Source organism: Canis lupus, chromosome 33 (genome assembly GCF_011100685.1).
Source record: "Canis lupus familiaris isolate Mischka breed German Shepherd chromosome 33, alternate assembly UU_Cfam_GSD_1.0, whole genome shotgun sequence".
Classification (NCBI taxonomy): domain Eukaryota; kingdom Metazoa; phylum Chordata; class Mammalia; order Carnivora; family Canidae; genus Canis; species Canis lupus.
The window spans coordinates 25,068,641-25,091,447 of NC_049254.1; the positions used below are offsets into that span (position 1 = coordinate 25,068,641).

At 34.7% G+C, this 22,807-nt stretch overlaps 1 protein-coding gene across 6 annotated transcripts in view; it reads left to right on the top strand.

Moving 5' to 3' along the window:
• The window catches only part of STXBP5L (syntaxin binding protein 5 like), a 379,914-nt gene that overhangs the window by 103,853 nt on the left and 253,254 nt on the right, over positions 1-22,807 (top strand). For all 6 annotated transcript variants that reach the window (XM_038582977.1, XM_038582980.1, XM_038582976.1 and 3 more), the window contains exons 4-5: positions 1,841-1,922; positions 6,003-6,103. In XM_038582977.1, the coding sequence (XP_038438905.1) occupies positions 1,841-1,922; positions 6,003-6,103 (183 nt within the window). The remainder of the gene's footprint in view (positions 1-1,840; positions 1,923-6,002; positions 6,104-22,807) is intronic.

Genomic DNA, 22,807 nt, shown 5'->3' on the forward strand with positions numbered 1-22,807 from the left:
CAAACCCTTCTTTCAGTCTTTATAGAATGGAAGATAAAGTCCTTCTCTTGTTCCATTCCCTGAGCTGATAGTATTATCTCCAGAATTGCAGGTGTGCTGTGTTGGAGCCAGTTACAAGGCTGTCACTGGATCTGCAGTGGAGTCTGTTGTTGGGTTTGTTACCAGGGCTTAGGCCAATGTGGATCATTGCTGGCCCCTGGGTGCATACAACTGCCATTAGTACCTTGTCAGTAGGGTGGTACTGGACAAGGGCCTATATGTGGGTCCTGTTATCAGGTAAATAGACAGCGAGCCTATGCTCAAGTAAATGGCGGGTGTGATTCCCACCATATCCCTGGTAGGACTGCTATCTAGTTACTGGATGGCTCCCTGGGTGGGCAGGATTGACCCTGATCTGTGGCTGAGAGGTGCTGGAACTGAGCCTCAGGGCTGTTTCACATTCCACAGCCAATATTAAGTTTGCAGATCTGGCCCTAGGGGCACAGATGGGTATGTCTCTCTCCAAGTCACTTGATAGGCTGGATTGGTCCCTGACCATGGCTAGAGGGGCTCAAACCAAGTATAGGGCCTTTTCAGGATCTTTTGGGGTGCAGTTGTATCTCTTACCAGGTCCTTGTGCCTATAGGACTGCTCATAGATTGAAGCTGGGAGGGGCTGGTACCCAGTATAGGGATCTCTGGGAATACAAACAGGAATGTCTTCTGCTAGGTCCCTGTGGCAATAGATGGCACTGCCTAGCAGATGGCAGTTGGATGAGCTGGAACTGAATATAGGGCCCTTTCAGAGTCATCAGGGTTGCAGCCAGGCATGTTTCCTACTGGGACCCTGGACTCAAAGGACTGCTGGCTGATTATGACTGTTAGGCGGCTGGGATCATGTATTGGCCCTTTCAAGGTCCCTGTAAACACAGATAGGAGTGTCTGCAGCCTGGTTCTCATGGCAGCAGGTCTACTTGTGGATTATGGCTGGAAGCGGTAGGGAGTAGAGTATGGAGCCTTTCCTAGATCTTCAGATGCACAGATGGGAATGTCTTCTGCTGGGACCCTGGACCCTCAGGACTACTAACAGACTGTTGCTGTGAGGAAGATGAAGCCACATATAGGGCCCTTTTAGGATCTCTAGGGGCATAGGATCCCTGTGCCAGCAAGATTGTTCCTACACTATGGCTGGGATGGGCTAGAGCCCAGTTACAATGCCATCTCAGAATCTGTGGTTTGCTTGAGTTTGCTGGGCTTACCTCCAGTGGCTCCTGCACTGCAGCCAAGAAGAGCTAGAGCTGGTTCAAATACCACTTCTGGGTCCACAGCTGAAATGAGGTCTGTGTGACTACCACCTGATGCCTGGGTGGGAGTGACTTTTCCAGATCTCTTGGTATATAGCGCATATTGGTGACAGACCCCAAGCTGCATGAAACTATAGCTGAGTTCTCAGGGGTACAGAGCCATTTCTGTTTCTGTAGCTGAGACTATAATCAGTAAATCAGCTGTCTGGTATAAGCCTACCTCCTCAAAACAACTCTCTTCATTCTTGGACTGCATTGGAGTTTCACAGTCTCCTATCTGGATCTAGGAGCTTCCTGGGAGGCACTTTTGTCTGTGCATGGATGGCAAATTATTGTTGTTGAGGAAGGGATATGTGCAAAGATGCCCTATTTGGCCATTTTGTTAATGCCCTGTATTATATATTATGTAATTTGCATCAACTAAGATTTTTTGACCATTTACAAAAATAAGGATAACTAAAAAGCAAAACATTAGATGCTAAGTAAGTTAGTTTTTACTTTACTCACTAATATTAGTACTAATTAAAATGTTAGAATCCTTGACGTTTATTATATTAGACTCGGGAGACCTGGCGTTGATTGTTATTGCCAACATGAAAGTGGTGCAGCTGTCCTGCAGCTCCAATTCTTGATCAATGAGGTAAGGATTTTCTTGACTGTCACAGTGATGTGCACATACACACTAGATTAGTTGATGTGATCTTTTTTATATTATGATATATAAAAATATATTATTTTATTTAAATGCTGTTTTTCATATGTTCTAAATGTTTAAAGATATATATGTATGCAATATTTTTGTTCATGGACATATTTCTTATAAAACACTATATCAGTATTTGTGAATTTATTAAATTTTAAAGGAAAAAGGTTGCATATGCCAAAAGATTGTTATTTTTATGTAGCATAATTTACAGATTAATTATTCACATGCTTTTTAAAAATTATTAAAACTCTGATTGCTTCATTGACTATTAAACTTTTCTTTTGCCTACCAACTTAAATTTATAATCAGTACTAGCTTCATGTTTTGGCCTTATCTTTCCTGAAATAACTTTTTCAGTTATTTATCTATGGGTTCTTCTATCTGAATACATATTCAGATATATTTATTGGTACTAGATGCATTTGTATTTATTTATATATCCATAGCTATTATGACATTTGGCTCCCTATCTTATCCCTTATTCTTAATAGACCTATGGTAATGAACTTCCCAAAGACAAATATATACTTATAAAGCTCAGAATGCATGCAGATCTTCTATAGGTTGAAGACTTATTAAGCCTTCTGGACTCCTTTTTATTAATATTTTAAATGGATCATTATGTCTTTTTGAGCTATTTTAAGTTTAGTGAGCCAGTCATTGCAAAAGTGCTTTAAAATTTGTTTCATACCAAATTCAAGCACTTAGCAGATGAAACTCAATGCCTTGAGAAAAAAAAATGAAGTACTACTGGTTGTTTTCTCATGGTATGAATGATCTTTTATTCAGTATCTCCATATATTTCATATATGTTTTTCTCTAAGAATTTTATAATCCTAAACATCAGTAAAATGGTTCATAGGAATTTTGTATCAGAGACCTTTAAGACATGAAAAATTTGTGATGTTGGTGGATGTCCACCTTTTACTTCTCTTGGCCCAAAATCTTTGTCAGAAGGCAGTGAGATTCTCCTTATTGACAAACCTAGCATATTTTACATTGTAGGTGTACTTGCTATGAGGTATCACAATGAGAGAGGGAGATAAGGAAGAAAAGAGAAATTAAATATTTTATTGTAATATTTGTCATTAGTATTTAGAACGCCAACCTTTTTGAACTCTCAGTGTTACTCTGTAGCTCCTCGTGTAGAGATCTCAGCCTTTGCCCTCTGCATGGCTGTGTCCTAGCAGACATGACTTGTTTCTAGGTGATTTTCTCTAGTTTCCATCCTCTGAGAATCATCTTAAAGTCCCTAAGTTTGCTTCTGTGCTGAATAACTAAGTAAAAAGACAAACCATCAACATCCTTCAGATGTTACATTGCCTAGCCTGAAATAATCACCCTGATCCATCTCACATCAGTTTCTTTCTTTCTTTTTCTTTCTTTCTTTCTTTCTTTCTTTCTTTCTTTCTTTCTTTTCTTTCTTTCTTTCTTTCTTTCTCTTTCTTTCTTTCTTTCTTTCTTTCTTTCTTTCTTTTTCTTTCTTTCTTTCTTTCTTTCTTTCTTTCTTTCTTTCTTTCTTTCTTTCTTCTTTCTTTCTTTCTTTTTCTTTTTCTTCTTTCTTTCTTTTTCTTTCTTTCCTTTCTTTCTTTCTTTCTTTCTTTCTTTCTTTCTTTCTTTCTTTCTCTTTCTTTTTTTTTTTTAAGATTTTACTTATTTTATTTATTCATGAGAGACACAGAGGGAGAGAGGGAGGGAGAGAGAGGCAGAGACACAGGCAGAGGGAGAAGCAGGGTCCATGCAGGGAGCCCGACGTGGGACTCGATTCCGGGTCTCCAGGATCAGGGCCTGGGCTGATGCGGCGCTAAATCGCTGAGCCACCCAGGCTGCCCTCACATCAGTTTCTTTACCTTTTCCCACCAAACTTCTTAGTCTCTGCCTCATGGCTGGTGTTTTTATTCAGTTTTTAATCTTTTTACAGATCTTTATTATTTGTGCTTCTTATAGATTTATTTTGCTTTGTAAGTAAGCCCTAGACAACCTGCTGGTGTGCTCACTTTCATGTGTCTTATAATCTCTTTTGGTATTGTTATGCTCAGTGGTCCTGTTCGCATCCCTCCAAAATGATGTTACTTCATATTTTACCTAAGAATTAATAATACTAACTTCCTTCCTTAATTTATTTGGCTATCACACTGATATTATTGAATATATGCTGCTTTAATTCCATTGCCTTTGGCATATCATATCTTTGGTATAGCACATAACTATTTGAGAAAGTTTTATTAATTTTATATATCATGTTCTATTCTCACCCTAATACTAAGCAAATTTCCATTATCTTTAGAAAAGCAATCAGTATCCTGTATATAAACAAACAAACAAACAAACAAAAAATGAGCTTATCAAGCACTTGCATGCAATTCCAGTAACATTTGAGTTTGTATATAAGTAACATTTGGGGATGGTTTATATATAAAACAAGCAAACAAACATAAAATTCCTCAAGGCACGTATAGAGTATATTTTGTTGAATGGAATATAATCTTCTATGTGTTCATGTTAAAATGTATATATCAATATATACCTCTTTTAACGTGGTTTTATGTACTTACATACAAATATGCAAATTACATACATTTAAAAAATATATTTTTTAAAGAATTTATTTATTCATGAGAAACACAGAGAGAGAGAGAGAGACATAGGCAGAGGGAGAAGCAGGCTCCTCATAGGGAGTCCAAAGTGGGACTCTGTCCCTGGACCTGGGATCATGCCCTGAGCTGAAGGCAGACGTTCAACCACTGAGCCACCTAGGTGTCCCTTAAAAAGTATTTTAATGGACATACTCTGGGATTATGATTTGTATTTTAAAAGATATTCTCTGAGCCTAAAACCATCGGTACACAATATGAAGTGAAGCATGATAGAATACATGAACATTTTCATCTTGGGAACCTATACGGTCTTCTAGAACAGTTTCTATCTTCTCTCCTTTAATTCCTAAAGAAATAAATTCTAGGAACTTCAATATAACTATATCTGATCCTCTAAATGGGATAGTCATTTTGATATCTGTGGTCAATATTATAAACTATGAAAGGTTATACTTGTAGCAAATTACTTTGCAAAATCTGAAAAGAATTTTGAATAAATCAGGATACCATGATTCCGCAAGATCTCTTTTATAGAACACATTTAGTACTCTAGAATACTGTCAGGCTTTGTCAGAGGGCAAGCATTGGCATTTTTAGCTGGGAAACTCATAATAGTAAAAGTTCTGACCAGAGTTTAAGATGTTACTTAAATCAAGGAAATAACTTAAGCATATATGTTTGAAATCATATATGGCAGTTAGTTATCTGCCCTTATATGCCCTTATGGTGTTTGCCATATTAAGAGGTAGGAAACATCCTATTGTATTTGAAATATGATTCATCTGTATTTGGATGTAATGTAAAACATATCTTAGTATTTTGTAGTTATACTGAATGCTAGCTGGATAAATGTTTTCTTTCATTAAAGATGTTTTCTTTTATTATTGATGAAGCTTCTTGGAACAAATTACTTATTGAAAATAAATTATACCAAATATACTTTGTAGAGAGAATATATATTTTCCAACTGTACAGAAAGTTCTTATAATGGTGAATTTTTATATGACCATATTGCAATTTTAAAACTGGGTTGGATATTTTCTTTTCTGGAAGCTACATAGTATGTGTGTGAATATTAGAAATAAGAAATTTAAACTTAGTTTTTCCCAAACAAAATACAAAAATCCTTAATATCATAATGATGCTTCAATAATTGTTTCTCTCTAGTGTTAAATGCATATTCCTTGAGCTAGTTATTCTGACCGATTTATATGCAGTAATTCACTTCCTCATCTACTCAGCATTCTTAGCCTTCCTGATTGAAGTATATACAATTGTTTTTCCTTGTATTTCTAGGTTATATAGATAGAAATAGCTCTTCAAGTAGTGAAAACTTCAGTAAATTCGCTTATTATTTTTGCTTAACAAAAAACTCTTAAGGAAGTAGCTCACTTACTTTGTCTTCTTTTTGTTTCAGGGTGCTTTGGTTAGTGCAAGTTCAGATGATACACTTCATTTGTGGAATCTTAGACAAAAAAGGCCAGCTATTCTTCATTCTCTTAAATTTAACCGAGAACGGTAAGAATGTCTGAGTTAAACAATTTCCTGATGTATGAAAAAAGTATTTCCTGAGAAGTTTCAGGTTAACTTTTGAAAGACTAGTTTTTTTCATAATCTTAATATCTAGGAATAAGTTGATGTTATGCTTGCTTTTATAGTAGTTTATTTTCATAGATAATTCATAATTAATTAGATTCAATCTAATGGGGAACTCCTAACATTTTTGTTTTTGCTATAAACTGGCACTGCAGCAATGATGTATTTTTTTTTCCGTAGGCCATGGTGCTGAAAACTCAGACCTAAGGTTAAAAGTCAAGTAAATGCTAAAACCTTTTTACTCCTTTTGATCATGGAAGTTATGTCCTACACTAAAGTCTTTTACTTAAATATGTTAACATGAAAAAAAAATACTGAGTCAAAAGTGTCATAAAAGACACTTAGTCCAAATATGTTGGTACTAAGTGTTGAACAGTACTACACATCCAAGCTTAACGTTTTCCAAGATGATAATTTGATCAGAGTATAGATCCCCCCATTTTAGAATGAAATATTAATAATCAGAAAGAGAAAATTAATTGAGTGGATATGGAGAAAATTACTAGATTTTATTGGTAACAAACTACCAAATTTTATTGCTTCTACTGTTGGTGTCAATTAGACCTAGAACGTAATTCACATCTACTTAATTGATAATCCACCTGGCGAGGAAGTAAAATTTGTATTTTATTATCTATCTCTGTAATTTAACTGAAAAATAACCTGATATTTGTTTATTATTTGGAAAACAATCTAACTCTTTGCAGTGAATTGAGAAGGGCCATCACAGGAAAATTTGATGTTAATGAAAGAAAAAGAAACCCCTGAGAAGTAAATTTACAAACATTAGCAAGTACTATTCAAACTGAGGTAGGTGAATAATGAGGCAGGTAGTCACTGCTGAGAACTCAAGACAGTGCTTATTTTATTTTGTTGAATGGATAGTTTAATACAGAATCATCACTATATGGGCAGAGTTTAATGAAGTAAATCTGTTTTTCTAAGTATGTAAGAAAAAAGGATGGCAGTTAGGCATTTTTAATCTAAAGTTTTGCTTTTTCTAATTTTGTGCATACTATACTATTTAAATCATTCACCCTCAATATTCTGAGTAATATTCATAAGTATTATGTCTATAGTATTTTAGGATTCAGAATCAGTGGAAATTTTTATTAATTCCAGTATATTTTGAGAGGAGGGAATTTATATATTAGAGTCTGCTAAAACCAGATAGAATTTCTTTATTTAGATTAGATCGAGTTTTGGTTATTTTATCTTAAATTTTAAATTAAGTAATGCAGCAGAATTTTCAGGATATTGAAAAATATAAAGATCAGTTAAGAGTTGTTACACTATCCCTGTTTTTTACCGCTAAAAATATTACCTACCAGATGTTGACATCTTGATTTTATCTCTTTCTCTGTTTGTAAGATTTTGTTTGTTTCAACAATTTGAGTAGATCTGGCCCCACACTTTTGTGTATATGGACAAAATCGGTTTTTTACCCTCACAGTTGGAATGTTGAGGGAAATGTTCCAGTCCCTATATGGTCCTTTGGGAGGTAGGGGAAAGAAATAATTGATGGTGATGATTTTCAGTTATAATTTTATTATCTCAATTGATGTAGATTTAACTGTTAGCACCATAAAAGACCAAGCTGATATATTTTGGACAAGTTTAAAATCATAGAATTTTGCAGGCATTGCTCATATTAATGCTTACAAAAAATAGGATATTTTTTGATAAAGATAAATTCATTATCTTGAATTTGAAAATAATCATTATTTTAAATTGAAATAATCATTTCAATAATCATTGCTGTAGGAGGAAATATTTTTTAAATGTATGGTGGATGGAAGCTTAATCTGTAAAGGAGAATTTAACCAAGTATCTTTTGGAACTCTAAGGTTTCTTCAATTAGCCAGTTAACTATGTAAATTTCTATATATCCTTATGTTTGTATATACATATTTAATTTACACAATTTATGCTATACATTTTAGGTTTTTATTTATTTATTTTTTATGGGGAACCTTTAGTCCTTGATCTTATAGTCTTTGAAGGCAGTAACTGTTAAGAAATAGGTTTATATATTTCATCTGCTTCTGGGGAATGATCCTTGGATTTCTTTCAAATCTGATTTTATTTTTAAAAATTTTTAAAAGATTTTATTTATTTGAGAGAAAGAGAGAGGGGAGAGAGCATGAACCCAAGGCAGGGTGGGGGGCAGGGTGTGTGAAGCTTTGCAGAGAGAGGGAAATGGAGAGGGAGAGGCAGACTCCCCACTGAGCAGGGAGCCCGATGTGGGGCTTGTCCCAGAACTCTGGATCTGGACCTGAGCCAAAGGCAGATATTTAACTGACTGAGCTACCCAGGCACCCTCAAATCTGATTTTAAATCTAAATATGTAAGAATAACTGTTTTGATTTCTATGCTACATGATCTGAAAACAAATAAAATAAGACCTATTTTAGGCATGTTAATAGTCCTTCCTATCACTAATCATAAATTGAATAATGGTGGGAAAGGCATAGAATTGTTTTATGTGGTTTTCAAAATGAATTCATAGGTATACTATGACACAAAGACATTAAATTATTTGTACTTATTATATTAGAGGTTTTTTTCTATCTGTGGTGTTCTGCTAATTAATATCATCAAAATACTACTAAGGAATATTAGCTAAGCTTCAGAGAAAGGATATTTTAAGAACCTTATAATTTATGAAATTATCTAGCAAACTTGATCTATCAAAAATGGCTTTTGGGGAAATTTATATCCCTATTTTATTTATTTATTTATTTGTTTATTTTAAAGATTTTATTTATTTATTCATGAGAGACACAGAGAGAGACAGGCAAAGACAGAGGCAGAGGGAGAAGCAGGCTCCTTGCAGGGAGCCTGATGTGGGACTCAATCCCGGGACCACAGGATCACGCCCTGAGCCAAAGGCAGGCGCGCAACCACTGAGCCACCCAGGCGTGCCTATAACCCCATTTTAAAATACAGTATTGCTTTTATAGTTAATTGGCATTATGTACATTTTAAAGTTTTCTTGAATAAATCAACCTGATTTGACATTCAAAAAAATGTAAGTTGTATAGATAGTGAAGGATTTATCTATTATAGTGATGGACACTTAGTGGCCATCAATGGAGGCAAGTAGTGTTACTTAATAATTTACTATATCTTTCCAGAGATTCATTATATACACAGTAAGGCAACTATATGTAACATAATTTTCTTCCTAATGTATATATAAGCAAATATGGAAATATATATTTCTGTTACACAAAGTGTAGCATGTTATACAGTTTTGTACCTTGTTTCATCCTCTTTGTAGTTTATTCTAAAGATCATTCCTTATCGGTACTTTAAAAACTTCCTTATTTCTTTTCTTTTTGGTGTGTATGTAAATGTTACCAAATCAAGAATCTGTGTAGGGTCAACTGGCTGGCTTAGTTGGTGGAGCACGCAACTCTTGAGCATAGGGTTGTGGGCTCTAGCTGGGTATCCCTATACCCCAAGCAGGAGTATAGAGATAACTTAAAAGTAAAATCTTAAAAAAAACCCACATTTAAAAAAAACCCTGTGTAATGTTATAAATGAAATAATTTTATACCCATGTAACACAAAAATCAAGAAACAGAAAATTACTAGTACCACAGAAATCTCCTTGTTTTACCTTTCAATCATTACCTAACCCCTAGGTGTAATACTGTCTTGATTTCAGACACCTTGGATTAGTTCTGTCTGTTGTTTAGAAAATTATAGAAGTGATATCCTATATATATATGTTTGTCTGTGTTTGGCTTCATTTGCTCAATGTTATATTTATAAATTTCATCTATGTTACTTGTAACTATAGTTTATTACTTTTACTGTTATGTAGTATTCAACTTAGTGATTATTCTTCAATTTGAATACCATTCTACTTTAATTCTTTTGCTTAAACTTAACTTTTGTATTTCCACTTAAATTTTGAAATAACTTGTCAAATTCCACAAACACATTTGCTAAGATTTTGATTAAAAATGCTAATTTAAAAAGATATATGGACTCTTATGTTCATTGCAGCATTTATAACAGCCAAGGTATGGAAGCAACCTAAGTGTCCATCAATAGATGAATGGGTAAAAATGTGGTGTGTGTATGTAAGTGTATACACACACACACACACACACACACACACACATATATATACACATATGTATCTATCATCTATCTATCACCTATCTATCTATCTATCTATCTATCTATCTATCTATCTATCTATCTATCTAATGTTACTGAGCCATAAAAAAGAATGAAATCTTGTCATTTGTTATAGCATGGATAGACCTAGAAGGTATTATGTTAATTAGAATAAATCAGACAGATATTATATTATATTATAGACCTAGAAGGTATTATGTTAATTAGAATAAATCAGAAAAAGATAAATACCATATAATATTATTTACATATTATATCTAGAACAAAACAAAACAAAAGAAATAGTCTTATAAAAACAGAGAACAAACTCTTGGTTTCCAGGGAAGGCAAAATAGGTAAATGAGAATCTCTCTCTTTCCCATCTGCTCATTTATTTATTTCTTAAATTCCACATATATGTGAAATCATATGGTATTTGTCATCTCTGACTAACTTATTTCACTTAGCATAAAACTCTCTAGCTCCATTGATGTTGTTGCAAATGGCAAGATTTCATTCCTTTTTATGGCTGAGTAATATCCCATAGTATGTATATATACATAAATGCACACACACCACATCTTCTTTATCCACTCATTCGTTGATACACGTAAGCTGTTTCCTTAATTTGGCTATTGTAGAAAATGTTCCTGTAAACAGAGGGGTACATGTATCCTTTTGAGTTAGTATATTTGTCTCCTTTGGGTAAATACCCAGTAATATGATTACTGGATCATAGGATAGTTCTATTTTAACTTTTTGAGGAACTTTCATATTGTTTTCCTCAGTTGCTTCACCAGTTTGCCTTCCCACCAAGAATACACAAGAGTTCCTTTTCTCCACATCCTTGCCAACACTTGTCTCTTGTATTGTTGATTTTATCTGTTTTGACAGGTGTGAGGTGATACTTCATTGTAGTTTTGATTTATATTTTCCTGATGATGAGTGATGTTGGGCATCTTTTCATGTGTCTGTTAGCCACCTGAATGTCTTTTTTGGAGAAAAGTCTATTCATAACTTGTTCCCATTTTAGGGTGTTGAGCTCTATCAGGTTTTTATATATTTTAGGTACTAACCTTTTATTGGATATGTCATTTAAAAATATCTTCTCCCATTCTGTAGGTTGCCATTTAGTTTTGTTGTTTCCTTTGCTCCACAGGAGCATTTTATTTTGATGAAGTCCCAATAGTTTATTTTTGCTTTTATTTCCTTTGCCTCAGTAGAAATATTTAGAAAAATATTTCAGTGGCTGATGTCAAATAAATTACTGCCTCTTCTCTCTTCTATTTTTGTATGGTTTCACGTTTCACATTTAGGGCTTTAATACATTTTGATCTTATTTCTGTGTGTGGTGTTAGAAAGTAGTGCAGTTTCATTCTTTTGCATGTAGCTGTCCAGTTCTCCCAATACCATTCATTGAAGAGACTGCATTTTTCCTGTTGTATATACTTTCCTCCTTTTTCAAAGATTACTTGACCAAATAATTGTGTATTTATTTTTGTGATTTCTCTTCTTTCCATTGATCTTTATGTTTGTTTTTGTGCCAACACCACACTGATTACTAGAGCTTTGTAATATAACTTGAAGTCCTAAAATTGTGATGAATCCAGTTTTGTTTTTCTTTCAAGATTATTTTGGTTATGTAGGGTCTTTTGTGGTTCCATACAAGTTTTAGTATTAATTGTTTCAGTTTTGTGAAAAATGATGTTGGTAGTTTTGATATAGAAGTTGCATTATGTATAGATTTATTTGGGTCATATAGACCTTTTAACAATATTTGTTCTTCTACTCCATGAGCATGGAATATCTTGCTTTTGTTTGTGTCATCTTCAGTGTCTTTCATCAGTGTTTTATAATTTTCAGAGTACAGGTTAAGTTGATTTCTACTATTTTATTATTTTTGGTACAGTTCTAATGGGATTGTTTTTGTAATTTTTCTTTATGCTGTTTTATTACTAGTGTATATTTCTGTATGTTGTTTTTATATCCTATGACTTTACTGAATTCGTTTATCAGTTCTAGTTATCTTTTGGTAGAGTCTAAGTTTTCCTATCATACAATGTCATGTCATCTGCAAATAGGGGAAGTTTTACTTCTTCCTTGCTGATCTGGATGCCTTTTATTTCTTTTTTGTTTACTGACTGCTCTGGCTAGGACTTCCAGTGCTATGTTGAATAAAAGTGGTTAGAGTGGACATCCTTGTCTTCTTCCTGACTTTGTGGGATAAGTTCTCATTTTTTCCCTATTGAGTATGATATTGGCTGTGGCTTTTTCATATAAGGTCTTTATTATGTTGAGATATGTTCCCTCCTAACCTATCTTGTTGAGGGTTTTTATCATGAATGGATATTGTACTTTGTCAAATGCTTTTTTTCCATCTGTTTTTTTTAAACCATTTTTTAAAAAACAGTTTTTATCCTTTATTTTATTTTTATTTTTTTTACCCTTTCTTTTATTAATATGATGTATCATACTGATTGATTTGTGAATACTGAACCGCCCTCACAACCCAAGAGTAAATCTCACTTGATTGTAGTGAATGATTCTTTTATTGTACTATTGGATTTTTGGGCTTGTATTTTATTGAGAAATTCTTCATCCACATTCATCAGAGATAATGACCTGCAGTTCTCTTTTTTTGTAGTGTCTATCTGGCTTTGGTATCAGGGTAATACTGGCTTTGTAGGATGAATTTGAGTTTTTCCTTTTCAACTTTTTGGGATAGTTTGAGAAGAATAGGTATTAACTCTTCTTGAAATGTTTGATAGAATTTGGCTGTGAAGTGATCTGGTCCTGGACTTTGTTGGAAGTTTTATTTGATTAATCTCTTTGTTTGTAATCAGTCTGTTCAAATTTTTTATTTCTTCTGGCTTCACTTTTGGAATTTGGAATGTTATATGTTTCTAATTTCTTTGTAATCAGTCTGTTCAAATTTTTTATTTCTTCTGGCTTCACTTTTGGAATGTTATATGTTTCTAGGAATGTATCCATTTCTTCTAGGTTGTCCAATTTGTTGGCATATGATTTTTCATAATATTCTCTTACAATAGTTTGTATTTCGGCGTTGTTATTTCTCTTCTTTCATTTCTGATTTTGTTTACTTGAGTCCTTTCTCTCTCTCTTTCTCTCTTATGAGTCTGGATAGAGGTTTTCGAATATTGTTTATTTTTTCAAAGAATGAGCTCCTGGTTTCTTTTTTTCTTTTTAAAAAAGATTTTATTTATTTATTTGAAAGAGAGAGCATGCATGTGAGTCTCCAAAAGAGACTCATTTTAGACCCAAATACAACCAGATTGAAAGTGAGAGGGTGAAGAACCATTTATCATGTCAATGAGCATAAAAAAGTAGTAATCCTTATATCAGACAAATTAGATTTCAAACCAAAGATTGTAGTAAGGGATGAAGAATGACATTATGTTATACTTAAAGGGTCTATCCAACAAGATCTAATAATTATAAATATTTAAGCTCCTAACTTGGGAGCAGCCAAGTATATAAACCAGTTAATAACAAAATTAAAGAAAGACATCAGTAATAATACAATAATAGTGAGGGACTTTAACACCTCACTCACAACAAAGGATAAAATCTAAGCAGATGATCAACAAGGAAATAAGGGTTTTTGAATGACACACTGGGCCAGATGGACTTCACAATATATTCAAAGCATTCCATCCTAAAGCAACAGAATATACATTATTCTCAAGTGCACATGGAACATTCTCTAGAATAGATAACATAATAGGTCACAAATCAGGTCACAACTGGTATCAAAAGATTGGGATCATTCCCTGCACATTTTCAGACCACAGTATTTTGTAACTTGAACTCAACCACAAGAGGAAATTTGGAAGGAACTCAAATAGTTGGAGATTAAAGAGCATCCTACTAAATAATGAATGGGTCAACCAGAAAATTAAAGAAGAATTTTAAAAATTCATGGAAACAAGTGAAAATTAAAACACAATTGTTCAAAACCTTTGGGTTTTGGTTGCCTGGGTGGCTCAGTGGTTGAGCATCTACCTTCAGTTTCGGGTGTGACCTCGGGGTACCAGGATGGGGTTCTGCATGAGGCTCCCTATAAGGGGCCTGCTTCTCCCTCTGCCTGTGTCTATGCCTCTCTCTCCATGTCTCTCACAAATAAATAAATATGTTCTTGAAAAAAAAAAAAACCTTTGGGTTACAGCAAGTGTGGTCCAAAGAGGGAGGTATATAGCAATATAAGACATTCTTGTAGAAACTAGAAAAGTCTCAAACATACACAGGCTAACCTTACACCTAAAGGAGCTGGAGGAAAAAAAAATAGCAAATAAAGCCTAAACCAAGCAGGAGAAGAGAACTGATAAAGATTAGAGCAGAAATCAATGAAATAGAAACCAAAAGAACAGTAGAACAGATCAATGAAACTAGAAGCTGGTTCTTTGCAATTATTATTAAGATCAATAAACCCCTAGCCAGACTTATCAAAAAGAAAAGAGGGAGGACCCAAATTAATAAAATCATGAATGAAAGAGATCAAAACTAACACCAAGGAAATAAAAACAAAGAACATACAATAAGCAACTATATGCAAAAATTAGGCAATCTGGAATAAATGAGTGCGTTCCAAGGACTTTTAAACTACCAAAACTGAAACAGGAAGAAATAGAAAATCTGAACAGACCTATAACCAGCAAGGAAATAAAAGCAGTAATAAAAAATCTCCCAACAAATGATTCTAGGGCCAGATGGCTTCCCAGGGGAATTCTACCAAACATTTAAAGAACTGATACATATACTTCTGAGGCTATTTCAAAAAATGGAAATGGGAGAAAAACTTCCAAACTTGTTCTATGAAGCCAGCATTAACTTGATCCCCAAAGTAGACAAAGACCCCACCAAAAAGGAGAATTACAGACCGATATCCCTGATGAACATGAATGCCAAAATTCTCACCAAGTTACTAGCCAGTAGGATCCAAGAGTACGTTAAAAGGATTATTCACCACAACCAAGTGGGATTTATTTTGCGAGGGTGGTTCAACATCAGCAAATCAATCAATGTGAAATACCACATTAATAAAAGAAAGGACAAGAACCACATGATCCTCTCAATCATTGCCGAAAAAGCATTTGACAAAGTACAGCATATATCCTGATTCAAACTCTTCACAGTGTAGGGATAGAGGGAACATACCTTAATATCTGAAAAGCCAAATACAAAAACCCACAGTGAATATCCTTCTCAATGTGGAAAAATCGACAGCTTTTCCCCTAAGGTCAGGAACATGACAGGGATGCCCACTATCACCACTGTTGTTTAACATAGGACTAGAATTCCTAGCCTCAGTAATCAGACAACAAAAAGAAATAAAAAGCATCCAAATGGGCAAAAAAATCAAACTCTCACTCTTTGCAGATGACATGATACTCTATGGAAAACCCAAGAGATTCCATCCCCAAATTGCTAGAACTCATGCAGGAATTCACCAAAGTGGCAGGATATAAAATCAATGCACAGAAATCAGTTGCATTTCTATACACTAACAATAAGACAGAAGAAAGAGAAATTACGGAGTCAATCCCATTTACAATTGCACCAAGAACCATAAGATACCCAGAAATAAACTTAACCAAAGAGGTAAAGTATCTGTACTCTAAAAACTATAAAACACTTATGAGAGAAATTGAGGAGGACACAAAGAAACGGAAATACATTCCATGCTCATGATTTGGAAGAATAAATATTTTTTGTAAGATCTTATTTATTTATTTATTCATGAGAGAGGCATAGACATAAAGGAAGAAGCAGGCTCCTCACAGGGAACCCAATGCAGGACTCAATCCCAGGACCTGGGATCATGCCCTGAGCTGAAGGCAAATGTTCAACCACTGAGCCACCCAGGCGTCCTGGAAGAATAAATATTTTTAAAATGTCTGCTACCTACAGCAATCTATATATTCAGTGCAATCTCTAGCAAACAACTGTCAACATTTTTCACAGAGCTGAAACAGATATTCCCAAAATTTGTATAGAACCAGAAAAGACCCTGAATAGCCAGAGGAATGTTGAAAAACAGCCAAAGCTGGTGGTATCATGATGCCAGACTTCAAGCACTATTACAAATCTGTAATCATCAAGACAGTATGGTACTAGCACAAAAACAGACACATAGGTCAATGGAACAGAATGGAGAACCCAGAATTGGACCTTCAACTCTATGGTCAACTAACTAATCTTTGACAAAGCAAGAAAGAATATTCAAAAAGGACAGTCTCTTCAAAAATGGTGGTGGGAAAATTAGACAGCCTCATGTAGAAGAATGAAACTAGACCATTTTCTTACGCCATACACAAAGGTACACTCAAAATGAATGAAAGACCTAAATGTGAGACGGGAATCTATCAAAATCCTAGAGGAGAACACAGGCAGCCACCTTTTGACCTTGACCACAGCAACTTCTTGCTAGACACATCTCCAAAGACAAAGGAAACAAAAGCAAAAATGACCCATAGGGACTTCATCAAGATGAAAAGCCTCTGCACAGCAAAGGAAACAGTCAACAAAAGTAAAGGCGACCTATGGAATGGGAGAAGATATTTGCAAATGACATATCAGATAAAGTGCTAGTAGCCAAAATCTATAAAGAACTTACCAGTTTCAACACCCAAAAAACAAATAATCCAATCAAGAAATGGGCAGAAGACATGTCTCCAAAGCAGACACACAAATGGCTAAGAAACATGAAAAAAATGCTCCACATCACTTGGCAGTGAGATACCACCACACACCAGTCAGAATGGCTAAAATTAACAAGTCAGGAAATAACAAATGTTGGCGAGGATGCAGAGAAAGGGGAGCCCTCTTACACTATTGGTGGTAGAGCCACTCTGGAAAATAGTATGGAAGTTCCTTGAAAAGTTGAAAATAGAGCTACCCTGTGACCCAGCAATTGCCCTACTAGGTATTTACTCAAAGATACAAATGTAATGATCTGAAAGGGTGCATGAACCCCAATGTTTATAGCAGTAGTGTCCACAAGAGCCAAACTATGGAAAGAGCCAAAATGTCCATCAATAGATGAATGGAAAAAAGAAGATATATATATATATTTAGCATTTACAATAAATGTTATAAATATTATGCTAATATTTATATATTAGTATATATACATGTTATATTATATATTTAATATTTATAATAAATATAAATACTATACTAATATTTATATATATGTATATACACACACACACAAAATGGAATATCACTCAGACATCAGAAAGGATGAATACTTACCATTTACATCAACATAGATGGAACTGGAGGCTATATTATGTGCTGAGCGAAATAAGTTAATCAGAGAAAGACAGTTATCATATGGTTTCTCTCATATGTGGAATATACAAAATAATGCAGAGAATAATAGGGGAAGGGAGGGAAAACTGAATGTGAAGTCATCAGAGATGGAGACAAACCATGAGAGACTGTTATACAGGAAACAAACTGAAGGTTGCTTGAGAGGAGGTGCATGGGGGATGGGATAGTTGGGGGATGGCTATTAAGGAGGGCATGTGATATGGTTAGCACTGGGTGTTACATGTAACTGATGAATTATTGAACTCTACATCTGAAACTAATGATGTAGTATATATTGGCTAATTGAATTTAAATTTTTAAAAATGTTTTAAATACTTCCTTACTTCTTGAAAACTCATTATACATACTATAGGCCCCCGTTCTTGAATCAGCCTTTTCTCCATTTTCATTTTATTATATTAGAAAATACATTATGGATACTAGGTGTGCTAATTGCTACTGAAACGTGGTTGCTTCTGGGCCCACTCAGTTAACACAGAAAGGAAATATATGTCTATACAATTTGCAATTATCTAATGACAGATGATGTTGAGCATCTTTTTTTCTGCTATTTCCCAACTGTATACCTTCTTTGGTGAGACATCTGTTTGGCCCATTTTAAACTTGCTTTTTAGTTTAGGATATTGTTTATGTCAATTCTTCAGAATTTTCTACATAAGACAATTATGTCTTCTGTGATTATAGATAATTTCATGTCTTTGTTCCCAATTTATATAAATTTTATTTCATTTTAATTGTCATTTTGCATTAGCTAAGTCTTCCAGCACAATGTTGCATAGGCATGGTGAGAGGGGATATCCTTCCCTTAGACTGATCTTAGGGAAAAAGCATTTTTACTCATTAACTAAATATGATGTTGCTGTAGGATTTTTATAGATATTCTTTATCAAGTTGAGGAAGCTCCTTTCTATTCCTAGTTTACTGAAAGTTTCTCACAAATGGAATGTTAGGTTTTCTTCAGATGATTTTCCTGCATCTATTGATAGGATCTTTCTTCTTTAGACTGGTGATATGATTGATTGTATTAATTAATTTTCAATATTGAGCTAGACTTGCATACCTGGAATAAATTATACTAAGTTTTAATATAAAATTCCTTTTATAAATATTTGGATTTGATTTATTAGTATTTTGTTGAAAATATTTTCATTTATGTTCATGAGAGTTATTGGTTTATAATTTTCTGTTATTATGTCTTTGTCTAATTTTGGTATTACAGTAATCCTAGCGTCATAGAATGGGTTAGGAAGTGTTGCTTCTGCTGCTATTTTCTGGAAGGTACTGCAGACAATTGGTATAATTTGTTCCCTTAAATATTGAGTAGAATTAACTAATAATAGTCCTGTTCCAGCTGGTGCTTTTTTTGGAAGGTTATTATTGATTCAATTTCTTAAATAGATCTAAGCTTATTCATATTAACTATTTCTCTTGTGTGAGTTTCTGTAGGTTTTTAAAGATTTTGTTTATGTATTCATGAGACACACAGAGAGAGAGAGGCAGAGACATACGCAGGGGGAGAAGCAGGCTCCCTATGAGGAGTCTGATGTGGGACTCAATCCCAGGACCCCAGGATCATGACATGAGCTAAAGTCAGACACTCAACCATTGAGCCATCTAGGTGCCCTGAGTTTTAGTAAGAATTTAATTTTAGTGGGAGTTAATCTATTTTATCAAGATTATCAAACTTACGGATGTAGAATTTTTCATCATATTCCTTAATGATCCTTTTAATGTCCATAGATTAATAGAGTCACCTTCCTTTATTTCCAGGATTGGCATTTGTGTTTTCTTTTTTCTTCCTCTTGATTAGCCTGGTTAGAGGTTTATCAACTTTATTAATCATTTCAAAAAATCGACATTGGGTTTGGCTGATTTTCTCAATTCTTTTTGTTTGTTTTACTTCCCTAATTTTTGCTATTTTTAATTCTCCTTGCTTTAAGTTTAAATTGTTCTTCTTTCTCTAGTTTCCTAATGTTAGAGTAATGATTTTATATCTCTATTTTCTAAAACTTTCCATTAGTTCTATAAAATTTCCTCTAAGTACTGCTTCTACTGCATCTCATAAGTTTTGATTAGTTATGTTTTCATTTAGTTATTATATTTTAAAATTTCTTGAGATTTCTTCTTTGAACCATGCTCTGTTTAGATTTTATCTCTAAATGTGTGGGAATTTTCTACCTCTCTTTTCGTATTTTATTTCTAGCTTAATTCCATCATGTTTTAAGAATGTACATTGTATACACTCTAATTTAAAATTTGGTAAAGGGTGTTTTATGATATGGAATGTGTTTATCTTAGTGAGTATTTTATGTGAGCCTGACCTAAGTATTTTTTGCTTTCATTATTTGGAATAGTCTATAAATGTAAGTTAGGTCAAGTGGATTGATGATGTTGTTTTGGCTCCCTATATTCTAACTTATTTTCTGTCTTTATTTATCAGTTACTAAAAGATGGTTGTTGAAATCTCCACTTCAGTCTTTCTCTATGTACTTTAATGTCCGTTGTTAGGTACATACATATTAAAAACTGTTATGCCTCCTTGGAGAATTCTTTATCATTACTTAATGCCCCTTTTTGTCCCCAGTAGTACGTCTGGTTTTGAAGTCTACTTTGACTAAAATTAAGTAACTACTTCAACTTTCTTTTGACTAGTACTAGATGTTATATCTTTCTACTCCTCGTTTACTTTGAACCCCACCATGTCAATATTTTTTAGTTTTGTTTACATAGCATATACTTGATTGTTTTTAAAACTACATTGAAAATCTCTTTTAATTTGCTTACAAAGATAATTTCCATGTAAACTATTGATATAATTGAATTAATATCTACCATGTTTGTATGTATTTTTCTATATGTTGTAATTGTTCTTTTCTTATTTCTTCTAACCCCTTTTCTACTTTCTCTGGTTTTCATTAAATTTTATATTATTTCATTTTCTCTCCTCTCTCAGCATTTCAATTACATTTCTTTTTAAAAATATTTAATGGTTTATCTAGAGCTTGCAATATGCATTTACAATTAATGTAAGTCTACCTTTAAGTAACATATACTAAGAAAACTAACAGATTGTAAATGAAGGTATGGAAAAGGATGTTTCAAAAATAATGGAGGAGCTAAGCTAAGCTAAGTAGGAGTACTGCAAGCTTGCTTCGTCCCTTGAACACAATTAGATAACTATCAAATCATTCTGAATCCCCAAGAAATCTACCTGGAGACTGACAGAACTGCACAACTAAAGGGGGAGAAGAGGCCACATCAAGGAAGGTAGGAAGTGTGGAGACAAGGTTTGGAGATAAATAGATCATGGGTAATGGAAAGGGGAGGGAGCCTTGGTCTTAGAGAAGGTTGGTGAAAGTGGAACACACAGGGATACCCCATGAAGAAAACACTTCCCCAAAGCCATTGGCTGGGAAAATGAGAAGGGCTGATTTTTTTTTTTTTTCAGTTTTTGTAACCAGCAGGGCTCAAAGACTGGAGTTTTAGAGGTCAGCAGGCTTGACTGGGATACCTAAGGGTGCTGCCCTATTCCTGGAGGGTAGGTAGGCAAGCAATCCTGGGGCAGATAGTATGATGTGAGGATCCCCTAAGGTGCATGAGGAGAGACTGATTGCTCTTCTTGGAGTACATCAGTGAGAGGTGACATTTGCAAAGATGCCTCTCTAGGGACAAAAGAGCCAGTTGGTGCCATTTCTCATCTCCACCCCTTGGCATAGGTGCAGAGACACCTGCTGAAGGCGGTTAACCTGGACACTGGCTGTTTAGCCTGCTTGCTCCAAATCCCACACTCCTGTACTCTGGTGCAGCTTCCTTTCTTTGTCAAACCTGCATCCATCCCAAAACAACATGACCCTTCCCCCAGAATACCAGTTCATGCCCCTGCCACAGCATGTCACTGAAGTTTGGAGTTTTACAATTAGCAAGCTTGGCCGGAATAGATCCCAAAGTGCACTCTGTTGCTCTAGACAGGCAAGCAACCCAGAAACAGGCATGGTGAAAATAGCAATTGAAAAACACCTGGACTACACAAGGGGAAATTATTTGCTCTTCTGGGAAGACTTCCCTGGGAGCAGCAAGCATTGAGTCTTCTCCCTGGGGACAAAAAAGCTGGCTGGCACCATTTCCCTAGCCCACCCTTCAGCATAAATCAACTTTAGTAAATAGCACAACACCAACACTGGTGCCTAACCTGCTTACACCAAGTCTCACCCCCCTGGTCTCTGCTGGTACTGCTTTCCTCAAGCTAGTGTGCTTTAGGACCAGTGTAGCAAGCTCCTTCCCCAGAAGTCCAGCAGAAATCCCTCTCTGTACCACGTCTGCTAACCATTGAGTTCTGAAAGGCTTCAGTTCTATTGGAAGTAGCATCAGTTCTCATTTAACAAGTAGGCCAGAGCATGCCTAGTTAAAACTCAGCACACTCTGGCCAAGGTCTAAACCCTGCCCACTGCAGGCAAGGAGAGACTCTACAGACAACTGACCTGAGAGAGGGAGCAACCAAAACAGAGCAGCAGAGTGCATGCGGCACACACCAGAGATACTTCCTAAAGTGCCAGGCCCTGGACATTATATGACCTCTTCTTCATAAAGCCATTACTCTCGGGAGTAGGAAACATAACAGGCTTTACTAACACATAGAAGAAGACAGAGACCTAGGCAAAATGCCAACATGGAGGAACTCTTCCCAAAAGAAAGAACAAGAAAGGATCACAACCGGTGATCTATGGCTACAGATATAAGTAATATGTCTATTGGACAACTTAAAGCAACAATCGTAAGGATATTTGCTGGACTTGAGAAAAGCATGGAAGACATCAGAGAGACCCTTACCATAGAGATAAAAGAGTTAAAAATCAACCAGTCAGAAATGAAAAATTCAATAACTGAAGTTCAAAACTATCTGGATGTAATGGCCAGAAGGAAGGAAAAAGCATAGGAATAAAAGAGTGATATAGAAGATAGAATTATGTGAAATAGTGAAGCTGAACAGAAGAAAGAAAGAAGAACTATGGATCATGAGAATAGACTTTGGGAACTCAGTGACTCCAGAAAATGTAATAATATTCATTATAAGGGTCTCAGAACAAGAAGAGAGAAAAGAGGGCAGAAGTTTATCTTAGGAAATAACAGCTGAAAACT